This window comes from Neofelis nebulosa, chromosome 11 (assembly GCF_028018385.1).
Source record: "Neofelis nebulosa isolate mNeoNeb1 chromosome 11, mNeoNeb1.pri, whole genome shotgun sequence".
Lineage (NCBI taxonomy): Eukaryota > Metazoa > Chordata > Mammalia > Carnivora > Felidae > Neofelis > Neofelis nebulosa.
This window is the reverse complement of record NC_080792.1, coordinates 41,788,194-41,805,255: the sequence shown is the minus strand read 5'-3', so window position 1 is coordinate 41,805,255 and position 17,062 is coordinate 41,788,194. Positions and strand designations below refer to the sequence as shown.

The 17,062-nt window shown below is 39.3% G+C and overlaps 1 protein-coding gene across 2 annotated transcripts in view; it reads right to left on the bottom strand.

The window, feature by feature from the left end:
- DSC2 (desmocollin 2) overlaps positions 1-17,062 on the bottom strand; it is a 36,574-nt gene that overhangs the window by 1,839 nt on the left and 17,673 nt on the right. For both annotated transcript variants that reach the window (XM_058692440.1, XM_058692441.1), the window contains exons 8-15: positions 13,982-14,116; positions 13,548-13,733; positions 11,703-11,959; positions 11,439-11,581; positions 6,356-6,583; positions 3,246-3,482; positions 2,754-2,878; positions 180-437 (exon numbers count right to left, since the gene is read on the bottom strand). In XM_058692440.1, coding sequence (XP_058548423.1) covers positions 180-437; positions 2,754-2,878; positions 3,246-3,482; positions 6,356-6,583; positions 11,439-11,581; positions 11,703-11,959; positions 13,548-13,733; positions 13,982-14,116 — 1,569 coding nt within the window. The remainder of the gene's footprint in view (positions 1-179; positions 438-2,753; positions 2,879-3,245; positions 3,483-6,355; positions 6,584-11,438; positions 11,582-11,702; positions 11,960-13,547; positions 13,734-13,981; positions 14,117-17,062) is intronic.

Sequence of the window (17,062 nt, the reverse complement as noted above, 5' to 3'; positions counted from 1 at the left end):
GGAAAAGTAAATATCCACTTAATATCTGAGCATTATTAAATCAAAATTGAGGAAAAACAACTTTCCAATTAAGTAGATCAATAATTAATTGAAAATGAAGGTGAGGCCACTAAATTGTAACAATTCAGAACGCTGAAAAGATATCAAAATCAATTCTTAGGACACCGAGGGAAACTCACTTCACCAAGGCGGGGCTGGGTGAAATTATGCCACTCGGAGTAGGTGTATCTGCAGTTGTCCGTCTCCACGTGTCCTCCCCTGCAGGAATCCAGGGTGTGATGATGCCCCGTCCCCCGGCACGATTCCAGGGTCTGGTGTCCGCCTTTCACCATTTCAATGGTCTCCTGGCCTCCATTTTTCACTCCTGATCCCAAGGTGCCACAAATTCCCTGAGCCGAACTGCCCACGGTATGGGTTGTGAAGCCATTCGTGGAACACTGAAACGGAAACAGTTGGCATTGGGGAAGTACAGAGAAGAACAACCACCACCACAACGGAACGTAAATAATGTTATAAATTCTTGTGTTATAAGGTAAGCTCTCTGAGGGCAGGAACTAAATCTGTCTTGGCTATCCTGACCACCTGATTATCGTAACCCCAGGACTTCATGCAGTGTCCTGGAAATCGCCAACTATCAAGTGGTCTATCTTTGAGACAAATCAGAAAGCTTAATGTATATTCCTCCTCTGAAAACATCTTAGAGTATTGTACAACGTCACTTATTAAATCCTTCCAACATCTCAAGCCTCAAAATCAGGATTCCGTTATCAATGTCTCACATGTATTTACCCTGCTGGGTTTAAATTCATTCCCTTCACCTGCCTAGAGCAGAAACAGAAATGATGATTGTGGGGAATAAGCTAATTAGCAAAAGAAAGATGCCTTGTTGACCCTGAGGTAGCAGGATCTCACTGTTTTAGTCCCTAGGCAGGCTAAGATAAACAGACTCAGGGCCTCGGGCATGCCAGAAATAACCACCTGCCTGGAGCCAGACCCCTAACACCAAAACCCCCTTTCCTTCACACACATGAGTTAACGTTCATGGTTTCATCGTCTCTTTGCACACGTCCATCACACTTTGCACACGTCCATCAGTATGCCTTCTGATCCTAATAAAAATGGAGCAAGGACCCTTACTTGGGGCTCTTGTTTCCTCCCGAACATTAGCCTCTCTTGCATTTTAATCCTGCGTCCACTCTCTGCCTGAGAACTCCAGACCCAGAGTCTACAACACATGATCAGTATTTTTTTTTTTTAATTTAAAAAAATGTTTTTAATCTATTTTTTAGAGAGAAAGAGAATAGGGCAGAGGCCCAGAGCAAGGGGGACAGAGGATCTGAAGCAGGCTTCACACTGATAGCAGAGAGCCTGATGTGGGGCTTGGAGCCATGAACCATGAGATGATGACCTGAGCCAAAATTGGATGCTTAACCCACTGAGCCACCCAGGCTCCCCGATTGGTATTTTTATTCAATGTCTAATCTAGTTCCCCTCAACTAGAACAAAAATATAGAAATAAAGTTGCCATAAACATCTTGGCTGGAATAATAAATCCTTGCAATCTTGGGGTGCCTTTTGTGGCTCGGTCGGTTGAGCTTCTGACTCTTGATTTTGGCTCAGGTCATAATCTCGGGGTTATGAGATCAAGCCCCGTGTCATGCTCCATGCTGGGTGTGCAGCCTGCTCAAGATTCTTTCCCTCTGCCTCTCCCACCCTTCCTGCTTGTGTGTACTCTCTCTCCTTAAAAATAATTAATTTTTAAAAAATTTTTTTAACGTTTTATTTATTTTTGAGACAGGGAGAGACAAAGCATGAACAGGGGAGGGGCAGAGAGAGGGAGACACAGAATCTGAAACAGCCTCCAGGCTCTGAGCTGTCAGCACAGAGCCCAACACGGGGCTCGAACTCATGGACTGCGAGATCACGACCTGAGCCAAAGTCGGCCGCTTAACCGACTGAGCCACCCAGGCACCCCTAAAAATAATTAATTAATTAATTAAAAATAAAATCCTTGCAATCTCAATAAATAAAAATAAACCAGCAGAGATGCTTCTCTGGCCACTAATTTTCCATGGTTTGTTTTTGTAGGAAACGCTAAGTTTTGTTTTATTTTATTTTTTTTACACGTTTTACACTTTTTGAAGTTTTCTAAATCTGTCCTGTTCTTATCATCATTATGCTTTTTGTAGAAAATTTACATGTTCCTCATCCACATACTAGGCCAGAAACCGAAGCTGGATCTCTGTAGTCACTGGCTAGCACTGCTGGATCATAAATTTGACCTCAGGCTTCTTTCTAACCCACATTAGCACCGGAAAGACTCCATTAAAGTTCTTCCCACACAGATCAAAGCTTGTAGTCATTTTATTGCTGCTGCCAGGAAAAAAAAAAAAAACAAAAACCTTAAAATAATTATGCTGATGATCTGTGAATAATTAAATGAAATATTTTTACAGCACAAACAGCAGTTTCAATACATAAAAAAGACCTAAAGTTGAAATCATGAAACACTTCAAGTAGGAATAATAATGACAGGCTGAAGGATTTTTAGTGTGAAGTAACACCCTATGACCACAGTGAAATATCACATAGCATCATGAGAACCAACCTAATTTTATCTACTTCCACAGGAACAATGGAATTTTATATATTGTAAGGTACCCGACTGCAAAAGAACTTGTCCCAGAAAGAGAATTGTAGTTGGTTAGGCCAGTTTGTCCTTTGTGTTTATTTTAGAAAGACAAACTACTTACCATTTTGTCATCTCCAGGAGCTTCAGTGTTTGACACGATGAGGTTCTGCTGGGCTAAATCATCGGGAAACGCTTTGGGCTGTTTAGCTGTCCCAGTAGCCCCACAGACTAAGGTAAATAGGATACCTGGAGGATGAGAGAAATTGCTTCCGTTTATCATAAAACAATGTGAAGTTACGAATTTAGGATGACTACTATGAAGACAGCTTTCCAGAAAACATACACACGATGGCCTATGGTGAAATCGTAGGCAATTGGCAAGTCCGCCCTAACCAGAGATGCTGCGAAGACGTGCTATAAGGGCTGTATTTTTGCGCCGAATTTTAGGTCTGTGCTGAGAGAACACTAGTTGCAATATATAAGTTAAATATGTTGTGCTAAATTGAAATAGAACTATCTTCAAGTGGCCAGCTACAGAGAGCAGTGTTGACTCGAAGAATGAGTCTTGAAAGTTATTTCAGAGGCTCTTATTTGAGTTCATGCAGGGACTTACAAAAGAGCAATGCTATGCCCAGCAGTATCGCAAGGATGGCCCATTTTCCAAGCCTCACTTCTCCGTTGCCAGTCCTTGGGTCTGTGCGAAGTGCGCAATCATTTTCAGTAACACAGTCACATAGTATAACTTTTAATGGAGTGACGGCTGACAGGCCATGTCTGTCTCTAACTCTGACAGGTACTTGATATGGTCCAAATGGAAGGTCGTTCTTATAGAAAAGACGAGCTGCTGTATCTGAAAGAAAATAAAACCGAGTGATATAGAATGTCACAAATGCCTCCTATGTTACGATGTTCACCAAATTTCTCCACAAATGGATCTTCCTGATGGGAGGGCACAGCCGGCACAGGATCGTGAATGGGAACGGACTGAGGAGTTCTCATCTACCTCGATGGTAAACATACCGCAAAGAAAACTTTATCCCTGCTGTGTCTTATAGAAATGTCTTTTGGCTTTTGGAATAATATATTTTTCCATCCATAAACAAACCTTTTCCAATCACAAGTAATAGGCTTGTTAAGACATTGGTCTTTATCACCACTTTAAAAATTTTTAAGAGAAACATACAGTGCAATTTTCATTTATACACGATTCATCATAGAGTAACAGTCTGAAATTCTGGACATTTCTCCTTACTTTGTTTGCATATATTGTGCCAAACAGTATTACACAGTTGTGACTTACTGTCAGAGACTGATTCTGACAACTTAGCACGTGGCTGACCTTGAACATACCAGCAGGCATGAGCGGTCCTGCTGCTACAGCATCTCATGGTCCTATAGGACCATGTATTTGCTTTTAGGTCAAGGGTGGAAAATATCCACGTCAAAATCCAGTTGAGTCTTAAGCACATATCCAAAGATATAATATTATCCTGAACGTAAACACCACATGCGCATGTCCAAGAATAATCCCCCCACAGTGTGACAATTCCATTGATTTTTAAGGTGTTTGAAGCTGTAAATATAAATTTGGATGTTTGGGTAAAGAAACCAGTGAATAAGTCTATTATAAAGGAAAGGATGGTGTGCACCTGGGTGGCTCAGTCGGTTGAGCGTCCAACTTCAGCTCAGGTCACGATCTCATAGCTTGTGAGTTTAAGCCTCGCAACGGACTCTCTGCTGTCAGCGTGGAGCCCGCATTCGATTCTGTGTCTCCCTCTCTCTCTGCCCCTCTCCCACTAGCTCCCTCTCTCTCTCAAAAATAAATAAACATTTTAAAAAAGAAAACCAAATAAAAGGAAGCATGGTTAACTTGGTAAGTTTATGTGTAGGAAATAATACTAAGATTAACAAAACCAAAATTGATGGTGCATAATGTGCCATGGTCTGATGCATTCATTATCCTGTTGACTCCCTCAAATAATCCCACTTTACATATGAGTAAATTAAGGCCCAAAGAGAATAAATAGCATGGTCATATTTATGTCACTAATAAACAGTGGAGCCAGCATTTAACACAGCCTATCTGACTTCAAAGCCTCTTTAGGATATGTTCTTCTTGATTTGGTGTTTCCCAGACTTTGGGTTACTTCACAGATAGTAAAACTTTAAAGTAACAAAGCTTTGAGCAACATAATCCTGCCACTGTTTTACTGTATGAAGTAGGAATATTAAAAAAAAAAAAATTACCATCTCGCTCCACATTATCTAAAAAGAAATGATATTATGACACCAAATCAGTAGAAAGAACAAAATCTAAAAATAAGGTTAGTTGTTCCCAAGAAAAGAACAGTTGATAACCTTACACACATACACACACACCAGAACACTGTTTTTAGAAAGACTGAAAATGCTGCCGGTCCACAGAGCAGGATTCGGGACACAGTCGGGTCTTAACTTGTCGCCGTAGCTTCTATGTGTCCTTGTTTTACTTCCCTCTTCCTATTTCCCTTCCCTTGGCTCACAACTTTTGTTTTTTAATTTGTCATAAAAGAAATAGAGGAATATTCATTGGAAGCATGGGGTTGAAAACCATTCAAGGACACCATAAGGGCAAACCCTCTGTTTATGGCAGATCTTGAACCATGAACGCTGAAGTGGGGGGCGACCAGGCCATCAGGGCCCATGGGCAGTACAGTCAGGAGATGCCGAGAGCACCGCAGAGTGAAGAGCCGATGGAGTGAGTGAGGCAGCTGGCATGGAGAGGCCCCTCCATTTTGCCATTCTTATCACCATAGATCCTCTCATGGGGAAAGTCAGAAGTACAGACTAGGAACTAAGTTGGGGGAGAATCCCAACTAGAAAACAAAAGATGAGAAAAGGTCAGAGGTCAATGCAGTGCAGAGACAAGGGACAGCAGAGTGGACACTGTGACGCATGCCCAGATTCCCTGCACTCAGGGACATACTGTCCTCGCATTGTCCCAGCTGTTTGGGGAGGCCATAAGCTTCTTCAATGTCTGTGCCATTTTGCCAAAAGTCACGCCCCTCAAGGCACCCACTCCACTGACTGAGCCATGAAAGAGTAGAGAGGCTCAACTTGGGGCCCCCTGAGAGGCCATTAACTCAGACTCCCTGTGGGGTTAACTACAGCTGTCCTTTGACTTGGGCTGCAGCTTGGCTTTTCTCTGCCCAATTCTGCTTTCCTTCCTTTCACATCTACTGATGCCAAGCAAATTCCTTATTAATACTCTGCCTGAGAAACTCTTGTCTCAGAGTTCACTTCCTAGGGAACAGACCGGTAACATATGGTGATCCCCTTACGACCTAGGAAACCATTAGTGAGTGAAGAATCTATGTGGAGGAGAGGTCAGCAAGTCAGGAAGTGATGGCATTAGACCCAGGCTAAGGTGGGATATGTACAGGGGAGGGGAATGGGGACTCACACAGCCCCTAACAGAATCTTGCCACAGGAGAGATTAGAAACGGTGCAAGAGGGACACCTGGGTGGCTCAGTCAGTTAAGCAACCGGCTCTTGATTTTAGTTCAGGTCATGGTCTCATGGTTCGTGAGTTTGAGTCCTACTTCCCACCACACCGGAATGGAGGAACTTTCCTTCTTTTATTGGTGGTTCCCACACGGTGATTATTCTCATGTTGCATCAAGAAAAAAATATTTTAGACATCCGGATGCTGAAAAGGACAAAGTCATGTTTAGTAATACGTACCATTAATTTTTGTCAGTCTCCACATTCTTTCTATGCCTGCATCAGGAACACTCTCCAAACTGAAGTCAAAGGGTGGGCCATTTATAGGATCGTCAGGATCCACTGCAGAGATGTCTGCAGATGACATGACAGTTTTGCAGATGACCACCGTCTGCTTTGGGATAACTGGGCCATTATCGTTCATGTCTTCAAGTATAATTCCCAGCGTCCCAGTACACGTTCTCCCATCTAGAAAATTGGATATAAAAATAGAACATTTTAATGTTCTGAGTTTTAACTAGGAAATTCTACATTGAAAAAAAAAAGTTTTAAATGTGAATTTGGCACTTGTGACATATCAATGACAAGCGCAAAGCTGTGCCCTTAAGGAATGTTAAAAAAAAAAATTGTCACTTTTGGATGGGTTGGAGAGATAATAACTATTTAGATTTGTCATCCATTCACTATCCATGCAACTGAGATGGAAATTGTTATAGAGGTTAGTTTTGACTGATTTTTAAAAAGGAGAAAAGAGGATGAACAAGGGCATTTCTGGTATACTTAAAAGCACAAGGACATTCAGGAAGGTGGGAAAGCATAACATGCACATCATCCATGTTCTAGACATAATGAAGGGGAAGGCAAATTGGTTGGAGTTCAAAACCTCAGAGAAAAGCCAAGGGTCCTTGAAAGCCATTCTAAGGAGCCTGGAGTTTAATATACATCTAGGAAGTGAGTAAGGTTTTGGAGCAGGGGAACTGAAAAGTAAGATTGTGGATATGGAAGATTAGAACAACATAGTACATAGGACCATTTGAAGGACGAAAGACTCCAGAAGCAGAAAATCACTTGCAAACCAAACTAATCAGAGTGGCTGTAGCCTAAGGAATGCATCTATCTATATATTTATTTTACTTTTTATGTTTATTTATTTGTTTTGAGAGAGAACAAGAGAACGAGCAGGGAAGGGGCAGAGAGAGAAGGAGAGAGAATCCCAAGCAGGCCCCTCGGTGTCAGCACAAGCCTAACTTGGGGCGTGAACCCACGAACTATGAGATCATGACCTGACAAGAAACCAAGAGTTGGACGCATAACGGACTGAGCCACCCAGGCACCCCTCATCTGTCTATATATATTTAATAAAAACTTACTGAATAACCACTTTGTACAGGGCACTGTGCTGGCAAACAACCTAGGGGATTCAAAGAGGAAGTGAGCGTGTGTCCAGGCCACAAACCAGTAACACAGTTGTGAAGCCCGAAGCTGAACACAAATCCAGGACTTCTGTCTCTAAACCACTTATTCTTTCTGCCATTTAATAAGAAGGGCTTGGATATCAAGCGGGGAGAAGAGGGGAACAAACCTGTGCTGCCTGCTGCCTGGGGCCGTGTCTTAGATAAAACTGCCAACCTAAGAGAGCTGGAAGATGGGGCACAGCCCTACAGTCACAACCTCAACCCAGGCAACAGGACCTATGATACTTGCGGTGTCTTCAAGGGCCAGAACTGGTTCTGAAACGTGGGGCACAGCAAAGGACAAGGTGGGGGCAACTCTAAGACTCCTATGGGGTGAAGCGGGAAAGAGGGAGAAACCAACAACAGAGAGACAACCGAACACCTCCCACGTGATAGAAGCTTGCAAGTTAAAATTCCAGAATGAGCAAGATTAATGCTAAAAAGGAAAACCAAAATCATCCATCAGAAGATTGATTCACCCTACACAAGACATCTTTGAAACATGTATGTTTAGTATCTTCAAAGACATAAAAAGGGCAACTACTTAAACAACAATGAAATTATAGCTTAAATTCCAGTAGAAATAAAACAGCAACATTCCTCTCATAGGGACTCTAGAAGAAGAGAATAACTAGAACGTCGGGAAAGCAGTATTTAAATACATAATTGCTGAGAATATCCCATAATTAAAGAAAAACATGATCTTCCGTGCTAGATAAATAAAAATACATTCACACCGTAAATGTTGTATTGAAACTATAGAATGCAACCTAAGGAACTATGAAAGTTATCTAGACATACTATCCACAAAGGGACAATAGTGAGATTGACAGTAGGACAAACATCAGCAACAAGAGATGCCACAAGATAATGGAGTATGACCTGCACAGTGTTGAGGAAAAGAAGGAGTTAATTCAAAACGTTAAACCAAGTCAAATTATCAAGTCAAGCATGAGAATGATATTTTTCAGAGCAAGTCAGGCAGGATTTAACACCTATACCACACCATTGGACGGACTAGTAAAGGACATGCACCAGCAAGAAGAAACGGGGAACCAGGAGAGAAGAAATGAGATGATGAGAGAAGAAACATGCTGCCAAGAAACAATGCAACTATCTCTCATTTTGGACAACTAAACAAAGAGGGAGAAGAAGAGGGAGACAAAGGAAGCAGGGAGATGTGTATTTCATCTACCTGACATACTTTTCTCAGGGCAGAATAATTTCACTTCTCACAATCTCTTGTTCTCACGCTATGTGCTGTTTTCTGGCTCTCTCTGGAAATTGGGACTGCTGGTGGTCTTGAACACTTCTTTTCCATTCGAGTCCACACACTGAGTTGAAAGCACACGGCTTACTGACTGAATCTAGTTGCATTGTCTTTGAAAGTTGAAACTCTTCCGTGTTTGCTCTTCTACTACTGTGCTGAATGCCTGAATTTCCTTCCATTAAACGTTTGGAGTTGTTCAATACACTCCGTTTTTTTGCACACTGTCATTCATATTGGTGTACAATATGTAAACCAAAGATCTTAGACATCTAATTCAGTGTCTCACAGCTGTTATTCATCTGTTGATTAAATAAATAATCCCCTTATTCATTGGAGCGTATGCATGCAATGGTCACCTAATGTCAAAGCAATTCTATATAAGTAAGTACTAATTCCAAATATGAAGTCATGCAAAGCCATGGTTTTGTGATTTTTGTGCATGGCGCCCTCCTGGTAAATGTTTCAAACATTTTTTGAAAGCACGCTCCTCCCCAAAGCGCGAATAATACAACAAACATAGAAACCTAAAACTGAGCTATATGGAGGAGATACTTAAGTGACACTGCCAGGAGAGCTAAATTTGAGAAGATACTGAGAAGAAGAGAAATTGAATGCCAACTGAAGAAATAGCTATGTTCAGGAGAGTGGAAGGTGGTACCAGAAAACATATGGATGATAGAGGAGTGTGTGGAACAATTTATACACAGAAGCGTTGCATGAGAGTTTCAGAAAGAGGAAGTAAGTGCTGTAGAGAAGCAGGAGGGTGGGAAGTGAGAATGGACCCAGAGGTCAGTGCTCACTCACGAAAGAGACTCTTTCATTAGGAAGCAGCTGGGGTGGTGGGGGGGGGGGGGAGGGCAAATGAAATTAGCTAGTATAGATTTTAGAAAAAGGTACAAACAAAAACACACAAAAAACATCCTTTTGTAGAATCTCAGTTCAAGGAATAAATAAACGTAAAATTATTTATCCCCTACCCTCTTCAATAGAAATGAATGGGAAAGGCCCCACTACACATTTATTCTATTCTGCAGTGATGATTAACTCATCTAAACTCCATACACATATTTGATCTCTCAATTATTTAATCTCTTCTGCAACAAAGGAGAATGTAGACTAAAATTATATCCCAAATGTCTAATCCCAGATAGTAGTTTTATCTTATCTATCAACAAACCATTTGCCAAGTGCTACTTAAAATGTAAAAAGAATAGGGGTGCCTAACTGGCTCAGTCAGTTAAGCATCCGACTTCAGCTTAGGTCATGATTTCACGGTTCGTGGGTTTGAGCCCCACGTCAGCCTCTGTGCTGACAGCTCAGAACCTGGAGCCTGCTTCGGATTCTGTGTCTCCCTCTCTCTCTACCCCTCCCCTGGTTGGGCTCTGTCTCTCTCTCTCTCTCAAAAATAAACATTAAAAAAAAAAAGTAAAAAGAACAGATTTGATTTTCATATCATTCTTCTTTTTCACTTGCCTTTGACCAAAAAGCAGGTCCTGACAACGGGACAAAGGAAGCTGAGGCCTTAAAGGGCAATCTTCAATTAATCAAAGTTAAATTAATAATAATTACAACCTTTCCAATTCAGCCAATGGATATGAACCATCTCTCATTAATTTAGAGAGGACTGAAATACCTAAAACATCTTTCAAAGTCACTTCTAAGTTCCAACTTTGTAAGCCAAAGTGTAATAACTTATGTTTACTGGAGCTGGCATGTTTGGTTTATGGATGCACAAAGGTCAAACGTATAACATGTACTAAATGGGTCTCATATATAACCACTGTGCTCATACTTTCCTCAGTTTGGTAGGACTCACAGAACATTTTACATTTCATATGGTTTTATGGATTCACAAAATTTGTCTTTCTAATTTTATAGTATACTATTAATCGTATCTATGATTACTTTTATATAATGTCCTTAATCAGAATTCTAACCCCCAAGTATGTTGATAGTTTCTTGTAAAAAGACAGAACCGTTTTCCAGGAATGCACTATGGGGCAGTAAGTATGTTCTCCCTGCAATGAATTTTCCTTCCACAGTGAATATTTTAAAAAGAGATGACTAGATAAATTGAAGGTAATGTTACCAAAGTAACTTTCTCAATGTTCAATTATTGTTTACTTTCAATAAGCCACGGTTTCCAGTATTTCTATAACTAAATTATTTTATAATTACACAAAACGGGGGGTGTTATTAGAAAGCAGACATGAATTAATAAGTTACAGCAAACTTCTCACTTGCTCTATGTCTTTTGGGGGAGAAATACATTTTGAAAATATATGCAGCTGATTTAAAAATCTATACTGTTGGGGCGCCTGGGTGGCGCAGTCGGTTAAGCGTCCGACTTCAGCCAGGTCACGATCTCGCGGTCCGTGAGTTTGAGCCCCGCATCAGGCTCTGGGCTGATGGCTCGGAGCCTGGAGCCTGTTTCCGATTCTGTGTCTCCCTCTCTCTCTGCCCCTCCCCCGTTCATGCTCTGTCTCTCTCTGTCCCAAAAATAAAAAAAAAAAAAAAAAAAATCTATACTGTTGGCTTAAACACTGAGGATGTAAGTAGGTGAGAATTGATGTAGCAGGATTAAAAACAAAGTTCTTACCTTTGCCTGATGCAAGGATTGTAATATTATATGCACCACCTCTGATGGTCTCTGTCTCTCTATCCAGGCTTCTGAAAGTGGTGATTGATCCTGAGTTTTCATCTACTGTCACCCACCCTTTTGGATCAGTTAATTTCTTATACCTGTTAATAATGATAAATTAAAATGACAAAATGGGTCATAGGCCAAATTATAATTCTGGCACCAAAACAAGTTATGAATTTTAAAAACATGGTAAATTTGGAGTTAACTAAAAGAAGATACCTTATGCCACTGCTACTTTTCGTCTCGGGGTCATATGCTTTATATCCATCGCTCTTTGTTCCCGGTGGCGCATTTTCTCTAATTTGAACGGTTTGCACTGCAGGGCTACACTCGGGGCCCTCATCCTGATTTTTTACATTAACGGTAACTGTTGCTGTGCTCATGACTGATCGTGAACTAGCCTCTTTAGAATACGGAGCTTCATTAACTACACCAATTTGTAGGTTCACCTGTTGTCTTTCTTCATAATTCAGTGGCTACAAAAGCAAGTGTGTTGAAAATCAGATCAAGACATTTAACGTTTGGCCATGCTAAGTGCCATACATAACTCGTGCCGGGAATAGTCCTGACAATATTAAACATAGACTCAGAAACGAGGTGGTGGTTGGAAGAGGAGAATCCTTCAACTGATTCAGTATTTGGGTGGACAAAACCAGCAAAACAAAACAAACAAAAACTGTTCTTCAACTGCAAGTAATATCAGAGTCCTGATAATGATTGCAAAAAATATGTGAGGTTAACACTTGAGACGTTAGGAACTCCATAACGTAACCAATAGTTATTTTCTGCTCCATTCATTTTTGGGACAACTTATCCTACCATTCTGACATGAGTAAAATTATTTGTACCTGGTTTGGGGTAGAAACTATGGGTCAAATTTTCTAAAATGTTTTTCAGAGAGGACAGAGAAGAAACTGGAAAGCTCATGGACATTACACTGTCTTTTGTTAGCTCTTCCATCCCAGGTACTTTCTAAAAAACACTGGTAGTACCAAATTTACTGGAACGTTTTTATTTTATCTTGCCTGATATTAGTTATAATGGGAATGGGTAAAGCCATTCCCTACAAGACAGAGATTTTTTCAGGTGTTAAGACTTCACAGAGATAAGATTCTTTCTTAGAATACCAAGGATTAGGGTAGGGGTTGGATGAGGAAAGAGACAAGATTCAAAGGACATTTCTTTACTCTTTGAAATACAGAAATTAACCCACAAAACTGCAGCTAATTTTCATCATGGTAAGAAGAAAGAATTCGTCACTTGATTCATCCTCTTTGTGAAAATGTACAAAAAGGGAAACTACACGGACCCAGGATAGAATCACATTCTAGATAAAGATACAGCACAATGAAGACTAGGACTGTGTCCAAAACAAATGGAGCCCAGGTGGCTTTATGGGCTAACTGGCTCTGGAAATAGCAGTGAGGTCTTCTGAGATGTTGCAGAATAGTATTAGAAAGAGGTTTTACAAGTATCTGGATCTTTGAATGGTTGACGATTCCCATTCTTAACCAAGAAGCTAAGGTTGTAATGTATGCTAGATATAGATGAACAGATCTACAAACGCTCTCCCTGTGGGTCTTACCAGGAATGACTCACCATTTGGGAAATTCAGTAAATAAGTGGAGTCTCCCTGACCCAGCTACAGAAAGAATGGGCCAGGAAAGTTTGGCCCCAAACTTGGCCCCCGTGGGCATCAAAGCTGTGCCAGTATTTGAACTGTTAAGAGATGTTGGTTATAAAGTGGATACTATTGACCATATGTACATGTATATACACACACACATATATATATACACACACATATACACACACATATATATATATACACACATATATATACACACACATATATATATATATTATTTTAAAAATCATGCCTTTATAAAAGGTTTCCCAAATTGAATATATCCATCCCATTATAGATATGGAGAACATTTACATTTACCTATATATCTACATTATTCGTATATTTACCAGAATTCTCTTCTTCTCATTAAACCCTAGTATGCTAATCTATGATATTATAAGCTACAAATAACTAATTTACTAATTTATTCTTACCTTAACCACATACAGAACTCCTTCATTGGTTCTGGGATCTGTTACAATTTTAAAATTCCCATTTTCATTGCCCTTTAAAATGGTATAATTGGCTCTCCAATTAGCAGTATTTATTAAATCCTTATCTTCAACGGTAACACGTAAGATTTCCACATCAACTCTATTTTCTTCCACTGATGTCACATACTAAAATAATAAAAAACAACAAAAAAAGGCTTAATTAGTTACTGTAACCCATAGAGCACAGTGGGAAGTAAACTCAGTTCTTCTAATTTCCAAGGACTATGGTCACATGATTTTAAATCCTGAGTCCGGGTTACTGTCACGTGACTGGGGATACTGCATTTGAAATCATGCAGCATGGAGAGAGGTATGCATGTTTACCAATTAACACTGGGTCATACATTTTTCTTTTATTACTATCATGTACTTACAGAAGTACGGGTGAATGTTGGCAAGTTGTCATTTACATCTTCAACATTAATGATGCAAGTTGAAGTTGTCTGCAAACCAAAATATTGACCATCCATATCCTGGACTTTTATTTTCAGCTGGTATTTATCAATTAGCTGAAAGGAAAGAATTTAATTATTATGCAAAAGCAACATTATAAATGAAATCCTAATTTACACTCTGTAAATTTTCTTGCATTAAAAATTTAAGAAGAACACTTAAATTTCATAGTTTTCATGTACTAGCAAAAGAATAATTTCCTGACACCCGTATTTTTCTATTAATTTATTAAAATAGAGTAGTTTCTTAAATTTATTTTTACTTATTTAAAGTTGTTATTCATTTATTTTGAGAGGGAGACAGCAAGAGTGAGCAGGAGAGGGGCAGAGAGAGAGAATCCCAAGCAGGTACCATGCTGTAAGTGCAGAGCCCAACGTGGGGCTCAAACTCATGAACTGTGAGATCATGACCTGAGCCAAAATCAAGAGTTAGACACTTAACCAACTGAGCCACCAGGTGCCACTAGTCTCTCAAATTTAAAGTGCTACTCATAGAATATAGAAGAATTGGTTTTAGTTTTACTCACCAGAAAGAGAAGATATAGCCATAGCACATTTTAAAATTGCCTAGTAGTTAATCAAAATCTTTATCTCTTTTCCAAAGTACATTTTTAAGCTGAAAAATACATAGCAGTGACTCTCATACCAGTCTTGTAATAATTAGGTGAGATATCCTCACATAAAAAAGGTAGATTTTAAATATTTACATTTGTAAAAAGATCCAGAACTATAATTTCTTCTATGGAAAATGGAATCTGGTTCTTAGGGCTTTCTATTCATCAGGGATTGAAGAACGTTCACTTAGAGTTTAAGAAAAATGTGTTTCTTCTCATAATGGTTTCATTTATCTTAAGTACTGAAGCATGAAAGGATTAAAAGCAACTCTAATAATAATGCCTTCTGGATGAACTTTAGAAGTCTTGGGTTCTATTCCTAACTCTAAAGTAACAAATGTAATCTCTCTGGCAGTTGGAAAAGTCATTTAAAACATTTTTTTCATGTTTATTTATTTTTGAGAGACAGAGCACGAGCAGGGAAGGGGCAGAGAGAGACAGGGAGACACAGAATCCGAAACATGTTCCAGGCTCTGAACTGTCAGCACAGAGCCCGACACAAAGCTCGAACTCACGAACGAGCCATGAGGTCATAACCTGAGCCAAAGTCGGACACTCAACCGACTGAGCCACCCAGGCGCCCCTGGAAAAGTCTTTTTAACTAAGTTTTCTCTTCTATAAAATGATAATACTAATACCCTTCTTACATAATTCAACTCTTTTTTTTTTTTAATTTTTTTTAACATTTATTTATTTTTTGAGAGACAGAGACAGAGCATGAGCAGGGGAGGGGCAGAGAGAGAGAGACACACACACAGATTTCTGAAGCCAGCTCCAGGCTTTGCGCTGTCAGCACAGAGCCCAACGTGGGGCTTGAACTCACAAACTGCGAGATCATGACCTGAGCCGGAGTCGGATGCTTAACGGACTGAGCCACCCAGATGCCCCTCAACTCTTTTCATAAGACAAAATAATACGTAAAAAACCAGCCTAACCTTCCACCAAGAATGTTTACTCTCCTCTTAATTCCATCACTTCTTAAACTTTCTCGTCTGTGTGTATTGCCTAAAATAAAACTAAAAGTTCTCTATCTCTATGCTTTTTACACATGTAATTTTCCTGATTTACTCTTCTCTCATAATCAATCATATAGATAGAGTTAAAAATACTGGCCTCATTTAAAAACTCATGCTAGTGTACTTGAAGGAGAGAATGCATATTTTGTTTGTAGTGAACTGAGGTTTATTGAAAACAATCAACTGGCTGATAAAGCAAAGGAAGAAATGAAGTTTGGGACCTAAATATTAACTTGTGATATCTTGAGATGGAAGACAAATGTGATGTGTAAAGCGCTTAAGTGGTTGAAGGCAACAGATGAAAGCTGGAATCCTGGCATTAATAAGTGTCTCTAAAACATTCGTGGGTGAAAACACTCCCAGACTCCTTCATTAGTCCTGTGTTTTCAACTGACTTATAGAAGGATCTATTTAAGATTTGATGGTCAAAGAGGATTTAGTTTATAATTTGCTTTTCCTGAGCACACAAATTCCATGAAGAATCTGTATAATTTATAGAGCTGCAGCAGTAATTCACTCATTCATTTATTCTGCAGATTATACTGCTTTCTTCACTGTCACACACTCACAGTAAAAATAAATGAATTTATAAACAATAAAATAAAATTTTAATAAAATACAATTTCACTAGGGAATGTCTTTGTAGATGCAGTAAAAAAAAGAAGAATTTTACTAAATTTTCTTAAATTTCAACCCATAGTCTAGTGAAGAAAGGGGAGATATGCATAAAGCATTTCTTCTACGTAACATAGTATGATGTTCTTCTCAAGGGAAGTACCTGTGTGATTGTTTATGAATTGAATTAACTATTGTGTGGGTTTTTTAAATAAAATACCATTTTTGACATGAAAGACACCGACAGTCATTTAGACTAGTGTTAGAAGACAATTTGTCATACATAAAGTGAATCTGTCACTTCAAGGAAAACAACTATGTTACCAATGATAAATTGGGGTTTTCAAGCAAGAATGAGAATTCCAGAAAGCCTGTATTGACCAATGTGATATCAGTGGAGGTGAGAAGGTGACTTTTTCCTATATGGTATATGAAATGTATCAATATATGGAAGGAGGATCTGCATAACTCAGTGAACCACTATTTTCCAAATGGTCAACACATGATGTTACAAAATCATACATGGGTAAACTATCCACTCAAATGGATTTTAATGTAACAAAGTACAAAACTCATTGATAAGGCACACTGCAAAAAAAAAAAAAAAAAAAAAAAACCCAAAAACTGATGAAATATTTATGAAACCAAACCTGTCAAGTTTTGGTGTAGTATTAAAAAAGAGTAGCCATAATGATCTGAAATAACTATTAAAATACTCCTCTCCTTTCTAACTTCATATCATGTTGGATTTTCTGTAT